Source organism: Sus scrofa, chromosome 14 (genome assembly GCF_054392235.1).
Source record: "Sus scrofa isolate SSC_HxYL_T2T_F1_AM1 chromosome 14, Sscrofa_HxYL_maternal_Yorkshire_Landrace_v2.0, whole genome shotgun sequence".
Lineage (NCBI taxonomy): Eukaryota > Metazoa > Chordata > Mammalia > Artiodactyla > Suidae > Sus > Sus scrofa.
Window position 1 is genome coordinate 151,042,944 of NC_139396.1, and position 12,509 is coordinate 151,055,452.

The 12,509-nt window shown below is 39.9% G+C and overlaps 1 protein-coding gene across 11 annotated transcripts in view; it reads right to left on the reverse strand.

Moving 5' to 3' along the window:
• FAM204A (family with sequence similarity 204 member A) overlaps positions 1-12,509 on the reverse strand; it is a 34,049-nt gene that overhangs the window by 16,787 nt on the left and 4,753 nt on the right. For 4 of the 11 annotated variants that reach the window (XR_014825501.1, XR_014825503.1, XM_005671493.4 and 1 more), the window contains 4 exons: positions 11,010-11,254; positions 10,388-10,475; positions 10,220-10,250; positions 9,934-10,033 (listed from right to left, as the gene is read on the reverse strand). Coding sequence is in view for 7 of the 11 variants with exons in the window: in XM_005671493.4 (XP_005671550.1) it covers positions 9,934-10,033; positions 10,220-10,250; positions 10,388-10,475; positions 11,010-11,246 (456 nt within the window). In the remaining 4 variants the exon portion in view is untranslated. 11 annotated transcript variants of the gene reach the window in all.

A 12,509-nucleotide genomic window follows, 5' to 3' on the forward strand; every position in this document is an offset into this window, starting at 1 on the left:
AATAATAGTTAGAAATTATGGCGTGCTTATCGTTGGTACACCGTGGGCTTAGTACTGTTAAGAAGGTTCATTTAATCCTTACGACAATTCAATGAAATAATATTGTTACCCTATTTTGAACAGGAAGAAACAGAAGCTTAGACTCATTAACGTGGCCGAGGTCACAAAGTCTACATAAACTGTGGTTTACATACAAATCCAGGTTTGCCCAGAGCCTGTATTCTAAACCACAATTTTCTTCTGCCTTTTCTCTACTGCCCATTCCTGTAGTTTGGGACTTTCATTCAAAAGCCCCTTCTGGTCTCTGACTATGGGTATTAAGGTGGATATTAAAGATGGGAGGAAAGTGATATATAAGAATGATTTTACTTTCCTAAGGAAATGTTATTTACTAGCTGAAGATACTTTAGGAAGTCATAATTAAAAATTTCATGAGATTACCAAAGAGACTAGGTAGGATACATTATACATTATGGAAAGATGCTTATTAGACTTAAATAACTGAGTTTTTAGCTTATGGAAACAGTTACTACAGTAAATGTGTATTTCTAAAAATAGTCTAATATATGCGTCTTACAAGAAAAAAGCGTATCTCCCAAAATTTTAGTTAACGGACTTCTCCATAAAGGAGTCTTGGAAATGTCTCTTCCATCAGTGTACTGCTTTATTATACCAGTCAACCAAGAGAAAGTTCGCTTCCAAGGAGCCTTTGTTGAAACATGACTTTAAAAATATCCACACATAATTCGTCTACAAGGATTACAGAGACAAAGACCAGCAAGGATGTCACTGATGTCCATGTTGAGTGAAGACTGGACCTTCTCACAATCCCTCAGCCCACCCAAGGGCCTGAGAGGACAATTAGGCTTCCTTTCCTTGCTCCCGACTGTCACTTGAGACGGTCATTCAGTAGCCCCTCAGTCTCTGACCCCAAGCCACACTGCTCTCCTGTCCTCTTCCCATTCTGGTCCAGTGGTCATTCACCAGTCTCCAGAAGTTTCTCTTTTTTGTGTTTCTGCAGAATTCTTCTGATGGTCCAAACAATATCCTAGACTCACTCTTCCAATATGCTTCATCTTCAAGGACCTCTAAATAACAGCCCGCCCCAGAATCTATACTCTAGGCCAAGGATGGTCTGTGTACCAGTTCAGGTCTGCAAATGATGCCAGTCTATAGACTGAGCTTATGCCAGAATGTAAATCAGCTACATGACTCTGCACCAGTTTGTCTAGCTGACTTTTTTTAGGAGAGAAAGGAAAAGGATGAGAACAAGACTTGCTCAGAGAAGGAAGAAGTACACTGAGTTTTATTCTGGCACAAATTCTTTATCTCTTGGAAGACCAATACTTTGAATAGGCTTGTTCTAGGCCATATAGAATTCTCTCTAAACACAAGATTCTTTCCTTCCACTTACCCCAAGTCTTCAGTCGGTACACCTGCCTTGTCTTCATTTGGAACTCCATACTCTGGCACCACCATATCTGTTCTCACAGTCCTTCAGCCCCTACCTGGATTCCGCCCCCTCCCTCTCTAGCCTGCAACCCATGCTTAATCTTTTCAAACTAGACTCTAAGCCAAAAGTTCTCAAAGTTTGAGTCTGGACCAGCAGCATCAGTACTATCCGAGAACTTGTTAGAAATGCAAATCTGAATCAGAAACTCTGGGCTGGAGTCCAGCAGTCCACTGACTCTAACCAGGCTAAAGTTCAAGAACCACTAACCTAAGCAATACCTTCAACTTCCTATAACATCACATCTTGTTTCGGCTATTCCTACCCATTTGTTTCTACTACTTTAGTATCTAGGTGTCCCATCAGTGGCAGAGAAAACCATGACTCAATTCGCTGGCTTTACTAAATGCTATTTTTCAAACTCTGCTGGGTAGGCTTAGAACTCTGCCCTTGAAAGTTCTCACATTCCTCTAAAACATCTTTACCATTTTTTCAAATACTCTTAACCCTACCTCCTTCCTTTTCAGCAGACTACATCTCTACCCCCTACTTAATGGAAAGCTGAGATTGGGCCGGGGGTGGGGGGGAAATAACCAAGGACCTGCATGACCATCCTTTCTATCATCTTCCCCTCGGCTCCCTCTCAATGACTCTGTTCCTCCATCCTTATTGCCTTCAAGAAAAAAAATCATCTCCCTTCCCAAGACTAATCCTACCACATGTGTTTACCATAATTTCACCTGTTTACATGCTATTCAGAACCTTGCTCTTTAAATTTTCTCCTCTCTTCCTCTCCCTTGCTCTCAACCTATAAGCAAGCCTGTCCTCCTCAATCTGGACCAGGGGCTGGATGAGAAGACAGAGCTCCCTTCCCTCGAAATGATTTCTCCTGATGGTGGTACTTCACCTCTCTCTTGAAAACAGTATACTGGTTGCCCCAAGTCGTCTCCCATTCAACCCTCTATTCCTTCTGTCCTCGTCATTCTTTTGAAACGGCTCCTTCCTCAGCCATAAATGACATTGTTCATCCTCCTATCATCTATTAGGGCAACAACATCCTCATTCTTAAATCTCCCCAAATCTCCCTTTTTTCTTTTTTTTTTTTTTTTAGGGCCCCACCTGTGGCCATATGGAGGTTCCCAGGCTAGGGGTCAAATCAGAGCTGTAGCTGCCGGCCTACGCCACAACCGCAGCAACACAGGAACAGAGCCACATCTCTGATCTACACCACAGCTCACGGCAACGCCAGATCCTTAACCACTGAGCAAAGCCAGGGATCGAACCTGCGTCCTCATGGATGATAGTTAAATTCGTTAACCGCTAAGCCACGATGGGAACTCCCAAATATTCAACTTACATCTCCTCTGATGCCCCTTATCTTCTCTTCTTGCTCCTTAATTATAGAAGTCCTCAAGGTTCTGTGACTGACCCCTTTTTCTTCTTACTCTTCCCTCCCCTTAATAATATACTCAATTCTAGGGCTTCGATTATTTCTTATAAAGCTGCTCTGTATCTCTAAATAGTTCAAAACATCAGCCCTCTCAACTCTACCAAGATCTACATCTCCAGCAACTTGCTAGTTGTCTTCATATTGAAGGCCATGCAGAGGTAGGGGCTTCAACCTTTATTACGTCTCTTAAATCGAGCTCATCACTTCCTGCCCTGCCTCTCCTTCGGAGCTGACCACCCACTCAGTCACCCGGGGTAGAATCCTCAGTCACCCTCAACGCCTCCCATCCTTTGCTCTTATTTGAACTCTGCTTGTGTCTCTCGGGTCTCCCTTCAGGGCCTCATCATCTCTTGTCTGTAAGATTATAACCCTCTTCAAAGCATCTTCTGTCTCTCTAAAGGAGATAATACGTCATTACTCAGCTTCAAACACTCGGCTTCTTTGCTCCTTTTGAATAGCACCCAAATCCCTTCACAGTCGGGTCCCCAAAGGCTCTCTTAGCCCCATCTTGGGCAAGGCTATACTTCCTGTTCTCTGGCCACATTTACCAGTCTCTTCATACTCCCGGTGCCTCTGGGTGTGTTTCTCTTTGAAAAATCCTAACTGTCCTCGTAAGTTTCATGTTACCTTCTCTGTCTCTGCAGGTTCCCTCCTCCCTACACACCGATGACCCTACCACCCTCCCCTATGCCCAGCCCCCACCACTCCCCACCTTGTGCCCTCCCTGAACCCTGTCTCCCTCTAGCACTTTCAGCTCAGCAACCCAGTCACCGACAGCATCCACTCTGCCCTGCTTGTTTCATATAATGGCTCTGTTCACTGCCCTCTAATTACCTAGGCCTCCTGAGATTACTGAAGATCTGCATGCTGTACCCCTTTACTCCAGGACCTACCAGAATAACAGAGATCTACTCTGACCACCAATGCCCATGAATAAACCAGTGGTGTGCTTATCACGTCGTTTTCCTGCCATCCACTGGCATGGACCAGATTCCCTTTGGTGGTTACCATGGAGCCATAGCTTTCAGTTAATATCACAAAAAAAGAAAACAAAACATTCCCCTCTTCTGGAAACTTACATGTACTGCTGAGCTTATAGGTATTTTAACTTTCACTTACAAATACATCAGCTAAAAGTACAAATCTCTCTCTCCACCATCAACTAACTCCCATTCCCCCAGCCATCCAGAGCAGCCTCTAATATCATGGAAAGAGCCCTGGACTAGAAGTCAGAAAATGTGGTCACAGCTCTGGGTAAACAAGGTACTCAACTCATAAGCCTCAGTTTCCTTAAAGAAAATGAGAGAATTGGCTTGGGTGTCCAAAATTCTCTCCTAGAGATAAAATCCAGAATTCCACCAACATGTTCAACTTTGTTTTTAGCTCTTTTGAAAGTTTTTTTTTAATTTCAACAGTTTTACTAAATATGACTGTTTTTTTCTCCTTTTCTCTTTTCCTTTAAGCTTTTTTTTTTTTTAATTTAAGTAAAATAAAATAGTTCCTTTTGGCTCTGAAAAATTTCTGGTTTCATATGCATACCCAAACCCAATATTACCATTCCAAATATTTTCAAAAAGCTTACCTTAGTTAAAAAAAAAAAAAAAAAAAAAAAAAAAGCCTTAGGTAAAAGATACCCATAGCCTTGAGACCAAAAGTTAAAGTAGAGTTTACAAAGAACAGGGTCGTTAAGATGAGACCTGGGTTCAAATTCCAGCTCCTCTACTTACTAGCCAAGAAACCCTGGGTGAGTTCCTAAACCTCTATAGGTGGCAGTTATCCCACCTGTAAAATGAGAATAATACCATTTTTTGAAAAAGAATTAAAAAAAAGTTTTTAGGATGTAGTAGTCAATAAATAAGTTATTCATATTATACCTAACCACCAGGATACCATTAAAGAGAAAGTTTAGCTATATAATATAGCCGTGTAACTACAGACCTCATTATAGTTTGTCAAGGGCTCAGAACCAAGTATGAGACCCAAGATCGCAACTTTGAGTCAGTCAAGTAGTCTCATGAAATAAGATCTGAGTATTAAGGCTTTTTAAAGGTCTTAGGTTGGCCCCCAGAGTAACCTCTATGGGAATTACCTGGGGCATCTTTCATAGCACAGCAGTGGCAGGAGGCACAGAAACCCTACTGCTATTCTGCAGGGACTCACTGTGCTCCTAAGATGTCTTGTGGCAGGAATCAGAATTTAACTGAAGATAAATCTCAGGACAGACAAACAGGGATGGCAATTCGGTCACAGATAGAAAATCATTTAAGGCCAAGATCTGGCAGGTTCCCATGAGTCAACGAGTAACCTGTAAGTCACAGTTTTGTTGCAAATGTCGCCGAGAAGGAAGTACTGTAAATATCTGAGACATTAACGGGGACTAGGTTTCACATGAAGAGCTAAGCATCTATATGTGTGTGTGCTTAAACCTTTTAACATTCTGATTGAAACTCTTTAAGTCAAACTGTACCACGACATATTTCTACAGAACTTTTGCTACTAAATATTTACTCAGATAATATATTCAAAATTTTTAATTGAATACAAATCTTAATACAAATTTTCCACTCAAGTTTTCTATTTTATGATGAGACCTAAATATCTAGAGGAAAAAATTTGGTAATCCCTCCATAAAGGAGGAAGAAAAAAAAAAGAATTAAGAATTAATTGTTACTTTTACATATAAACCACACCTCTGCTTAAATTATTTGAATCAGGTAAGTAAAAACTAAGTTGGATTATTACTTCAGAAAAATCTAGATTTGGGATCAAATGACTCGGGTTAAAATCTCATTTTATTTATTTATTTTTTAAATAGGGAAAAAAAAGAAAAAAGAAAGAAAATGGTAAAAAAAAGAAAAAAATCTCATTTTCCTTTTCACCTTGTTTGTATTCTCAGACAAATCATGCTGGGCTTCAGTTTCTTCGTCTATATTATGAGAAGAATATTGGCCCTACTACCCACCCAATAAGGATCACATAAAGATCAAGAGGGAACATTTTGTAACTGATCCCAAGGGAACATCAGGCACCTCCACACCTCCCCCACCACCCACCCTGAACCCGCCCACTTGAGGCAGCCAGCCTGTGATCTCTGTATTGAAGTCTGAGGTCAGATTCAAGTATTCCGCTAAAAATATAAATTTAGAAAAAACCACCCTATCTAATAGCAGTTTCCTCTCATAAACAACTAAAAAAATAAATTATCAAAGACATTGTACAATTACTCCACAAATGATTAAATTACCTCTGGTTTATCTTGCCAAAAAGTATCCCTTAAGGAGATCTAAAACTACTTCCAAAAAATGACTGGGGAACTAATCAAACTGATTCAACTAAAGAATATTTAAGGCATCTATAACGAAATTAATGAGTAAAATTTATTCTAAAGAAATTCCCCCATAGATTCAAAATAATTATGTTATGATTACAGAAGTATTGGTGGGTGCCAGAACTGCTGCCAGAAACACAATTATAGCTGTATTTAATACAAAGAACACTTTAAAACAGCTTTGGATATTAGGAAGATCACATCTTAAAAATTAAGCCTCTCTGCACTGTCAGGGAAGCAGGTGACAGCAGTGCTGTAAATACACATCCTTGCTTGAGCAACGGTTTCATCTTAGCAGTCTTCCAAAAAAAGGGGAAAAAAGAAAAAAGACTACAAGATAGACAGGAGATTAAGAAGTTTGCTTTGTTTTACCATTCTTGCAAGTTGAGTGACTGAGTGAATACAGACTAGCAAGGATCTCTGAGATATGGTAACAGATCCTCTTCTCCAGAGAAATAAAATAACGGACTAGAAATCCACGCTAGTTTTGTCCAAATCACAGATTTTCATTATCCTCTCTAGACTTCCTAGGCAGCAGCTATTACCTGGTGGACTTAACATTTATTCTTAGCTTTCACCTTGGCGCTGCCAATGGGAACATTTTTAATGTCTAGTTACTCCACTGGATTCATGGTGGAGACCTTAGCATGACAGCAAAAAGGGTGCATGGAAAAGAGTAATTCCAAACCAAACAAGGAGTGTGAACCTGCTGGCATGTAATTATGCTCAACTATTACGAAAACATGAAATAATGTGGCTTCACCAAATTCTTCCTTTCCTCTGATGCTTACACTTATTTACAGAATATTAAGTGCTGGCAACATCCTGGACAGATGCTAGCCTGGCCAGCATCAGGCTCCATCAGCTTCCTTGTGTAGGAGATGCCATGACTTTCTCAACCCGATGTCATTCATACATAGGAATGCCTACGTTAAGAACATCCAAACTCACAAAACAGATCAATGAGTGATTATGAAAGGATTTACAGTGGTCTTCCCTTACGCTTTAAAAATCTCCTTTTTAAATGGTGTTTGACTTATACTGTTCTTCTAGCACACAAGTAATTTACAATGGGAAACGGAATACTAGCTCCTAAGGCGCAGTTGTTCAAAAATTTTTGCACAAGGAGTCTTAGTACCCCTTACTAAAATTCCTCTTCACAAATTCCAAATATAGAGCCAAGAATAAATCAGCCATATCTCACCAGTATCAAGGTACAATTTCATACATGCAGGGAAACAATAACATTGTAAACAACTGAATATCAAAGACTGCCTAATACACGAGTAAAACTTTAAGACTATTTCCTACGAAAACCAATCTTTGACCATTCCTTCCTTCAAAAGAACAAGCTAGTCAGCAACTGGGACTCTAAAGCAGGTGGACCAGAGAGGGCCTGTGCACCACTGGTGTCAGCGTAGCATCCTCCCTCCTGCCTTAACAACAGGTCCGGTACAGCCACGAACATCCCCTTCTCGAGATCCCGCCTCCCAGCCTCCCAGAGTCACAAGGGTCAAGAGCATGTCAATCACATTTTAAAGTGCTTACCAGCCAGGGAGCTAGAGACCTCAGAATGATATAATAAAGCCTGGGTTTTAGTTTCACCTCTACTAGGGATCTTCTTTTGTAAGAAATTTAGCATTTTGGCCCTCACTTGAACAGCTGTAAAAAGGAAAGTGCTTAGTAGCTGTAACTATTCACAGCAGCAAATGATCTTGGTTCCAATTCCCCCATGTTCTAGGGACCTGGTGATAAGATTTCTTGGCAAAGTTGGAATCAAAAGGTTCACATGCAAAAATCTGTCAGTGCCTTAGTGCATGTGCCTTCAATGAGGTAATACCACCCAATGATGGGTTTACAGTCAGAGGTATTTCACAAGAAACACTGATTAACCAGAAAATGGCGAAGACCTCTACGTACACACGGCAATGATCCTATCTCTACGTGCAGGATATCAACACTTGGCCTTTGACCAGCAGGCCTCCGAGCCTCTACCCCTATGGCCCAGAGCTCAACTTTCATGCTCCTGGAGTCTGTCAACATCCCCCTATGTGAATATGTCAGTTACTCACTCACTCAAGCCTCTAAGAAACACTAATGCCCTCCTCAGACCGACAACTCCCAAACCTGTGTCTCAAGCTAGACTCTCCTCCAAGCTCTTGCCTCATTTTACCAACAGTCTACGACTCTATTCTTGCTTCCTGATATTACCCAGATCCACAGATGAACTTTGGATAGGCCCCACTCTAAATCCTTTCCCATCCAAAGCTTTCCTGCCTTTGTAATTAACGTGATATTCACACCACTGCTTATGTTAAAACCTTAAATGGTTCTCTCCCCATCCTCATAATCCCACATCTCCCCACCACTTCATAAGCAATCCAGAAGCAAATACTGCTAATTCTGCAGTATACCTCAAATCCACTCACTCTTCCATTTTCAGCAGCACCATTCTTGTTCAACCCACCATCATTTCATGTCTAGAAGCATCTCTTAACTGTTCTCTTCTCGACCACTTTTGCTGGCCCAAGGTCTATCCTCCATAGAAGATGAGATCTTTTTAAACATAACTTAGTTCGTGTCACTCCCTTAAAACTCTTGAGTGACTCTCAATTGCAGCGTGACTAAAACCCAATTCCTCCTTGTGTCCTTTAAGGGCCTACCCAGTCTGATCCCGGCCTGCCTGCCTCTCCCATCTCTTCGGGGTTACCCACCCTCCTCTTCGCTGTCTCTGTTCCAGCCAGGCTGACCTTCCAGTTATTCTAACGTTTCCAGTGGCTCTTCCTCCCCAGGACCTTTACCCAGGTTATTGCCTTTATACCAGGATTCTGCCTATAGATGGTTCCCTCCCATTCTTTGGTCTTAGTGAGACCATGTCTTCTAAGAAAGCCTTCCCTGACCGCTCAGGTAAAGTGGGGCCTCCATTTTATTTTTTATTTAATGTTACTTTTGCTTCTTATTTTTTATTTTTATTTATTTATTTATTTTTTTAAAGAGAAGTTTTTTTGTTTTGTTTTTTGTCATTTCTTGGGCCGCTCCCGCGGCATATGAAGGTTCCCAGGCTAGGGGTCCAATCAGAGCTGTAGCCACCGGCCTATGCCAGAGCCACAGCAACGTGCGATCCGAGCCGCGTCTGCGACCCACACCACAGCTCACAGCAACGCCGGATCGTTAACCCACTGAGCAAGGCCAGGGATCAAACCCGCAACCTCATGGTTCCTAGTCGGATTCATTAACCACTGCACCACGATGGGAACTCCCTATTTTTGCTTTTTAGGCTACAACCGTGGCATATGGAATCTCCTAGGCTAGGGGTCGAATCAGGAGCTACAGTCACTGGCCTATACCACACCCAGAATAACACAGGATCTGAGCCACGTCTGCAACCTACACTACAGCTCACAGCAACTCTGGAACTTAACCCACTAAGTGAGGCCAGGGATCAAACCTGCATCCTCCTGGATCTTAGTTGGGTTCGTTACCACTGAGCCACAACAGGAACTCCAGGGGCCTCCCTTTCAATTTCTTAACAATATCTTGTTTATTGCCTTCCTAACAGTTTTTCTGATGATCTGTAACTAGATATTTATCTGTTTATCTGTCATCTTTTTCACTAAATAAATTAATGAGGAGAAATAACTTAGGCAAGGCTAGTTATAAACATTTCCCTCTGGCTAATCTAAGATGCAATAAGAAAGATCGTACCTTTTCAACTTTTTTCTTTTTAACAGGGGGGTCAAACCTATCATTGACTCCAAAATACTGGGTGAGTTCCTTCCACTGGGTTTCACTTTTGGACTGTTCACTGTAAGAAGACAGACAATGATTTATGTTTAACACAAACTGTACTCATTTTTGCATGCTTTTAATTGGTTACTATAATTATATTATGTCGACTAGTTCTGACATTTCAGAGGTAGGAAGTTCAACTGCACACACAAACTCTCCAATATAACCCAGAATTCTGACAGATATTTTAAATCCTACTTACTTATGAGAGTCTTCTTCATTCTTCAATTTATCTGAAAAGAATTCACAAAGTGTCAATACCTGAGTATTTGATCATTTCAAAAATATGTCTTATTAAAAATTGCTGAGCTCAATTGGTCAAATTTAACATTAATACTAGTGACAATTAACCTGAATTAAAACAAAACACCTTTTCTGGAGCGTTTTCTTTTTTTCCTTCTGATTGTTGAATTTGAGGTTTTCTGTTCAGAATGTTTTTTATGCAGTTCTTGAAATTTCTATATAAAAGTAAAAAAAAAAAAACCAAAGAGAAGTAAATATGTTTTGAGGCAAAGCACACATTTAAAAAATAACACAGGTTAACTAATAAAAAACTATATTCTAATATTTATAAAAATAAAATTTAATGGAGGTAGTTCAGTTCTTGAAATATTCTATTGTCTGAGACTTTCGCAACCTGAGTTTTTAACTTCATTTATTTCCAAATAAATCGATCTGAAAATCTAAGGGCAAAAGTCAATGACTCACAGACAACAAAGAGACTAAGAGTGAAACTCCTCGTGTATCATGTTAGGCAAAGTAGCTACTCCAACGAAACGGTTTTTTTTTTTCCTTCCCCTTTTCATGAAAAACAAAACAAAAATGAACACACGTTTCTGAGTGGCCAGTGGGTTGGCTACAGAGCCGCAGAGTAATAAAACAATCTTACCTCCCAAAAACATGTACATTCTGACCATGACAGAGACACACACAGGACCGTGTACAAATACACACGCAGAGACTTTAACAAGAACACATCAGAGAAAACGTACATTCCACATATTTAAGGGAATTCCAGAAGGACACTCTTCGTACGCATTTACATTTGCCTCTGCTTCAGTTTTTGGTCCATTTGTAGGGATATCTGAGATCTCTGTTTCTGTAATGGTCCCATCTTCTTTCCCTTCCTGTAAGTTAAGTCCAGAGCTCTCTAATGTGGCTTCATCATCGTCAGAATCCAACTCAACATCACTTTCATTTAGGCCGGGAGGGAGCAGCCCACTCCACATCTTTTCTTCTACAGGGAAAAAAGTGACTTAAGACATAGAAAGCAAACATGAAAAGACTTTTCAATCCCTTAAAAGATACCCCAGGAATCTAATAATTATATCAATGTTTTGGGAAGAGTCCATCTAAATTTTTTTTAATTGGTATAAAGTGGGATGTATCTGCCATAATAAAATAATTTAAATCTATAGTTTGTATAAATTTTTAAGAAGTGTAGTTTAAGCAAGTTTGTTATAAGACACATTTACAGATGAATGACTTGACAACAGAACCTTGATTCTCTAAAATTTTGATAATTTTGTCCAAAAAAAGAGGAAATTCAGTAAAAGTATTCCTTACTCAAGAATGTTGAGAGCCTAACAATACAGACTGTAGGCAATTTAAGAACTATAATACTATATTGCAAGCTATAACAATTAGAGAAGAAAATAAAATTAGATGTTTCACCTGTATTTGAATGTATAAAACTTCAAGGGACTTACTGTCTAAGGACAAGGAAAACAACTATTCAAAGGAAAAGTTTTAAGCTGCGCAAATAGTTTGAAAAAAGTATAGTGGCAAAAGGAATGTCCTAGTTTTACATTTTATACTGCTTGCTAAAATAATAATAAATAGAGTATAATCCTAACAATTTAACAAAAACATATAGCTTTAAAATAACAACTGCATTTGGGAAACAAGTTAAAGGGTCAGGGTAGTTTTTCTCATTTGTTATTCAGCCCAGTGGTAGAGAGAATCATTAGCTATTGTTAAATCGACTAAAAATTATTTTTAAAAATTGAGGTTGATTTGCTAAAATTATGATGATAACTAAGCGCATTTTCACTATTACTCTCCAAGGCACAGCTTACTTTAGCATATATAATGAGCCCAAACCAGTTCATTCAAAAGATGCCTGAGAGAGAGAAGCTGGTTGTACTGCTTATGATTTACTATCAACTTACAGGAATAACATGGAAGGATGGAAAGCTTTTCCGCTGAGTTGTCTGCCCCCTCTTGTGTTAATCTAGTAAGAAAACCACCAGCATTATCTCTGAGACAAGGCATCAAGGTATTCTGCCTTACTCTGAAAAAAAAAAAAAAAATTGATTCCTGATAACTTTTAAGGAGCTCCTCCCAGGTCCAAGAAAGCAGATCTTACTTCTCTCAGTTTGGGTTCAGCCTCATCATTGCTGGCTTTCTGAAACATCCTCAACAAAACGTTCTCCTGGCATTTTAAGAGGAAGGGCTCTGACATCTAACTGCTCCAGCTGTACTCCTGACTC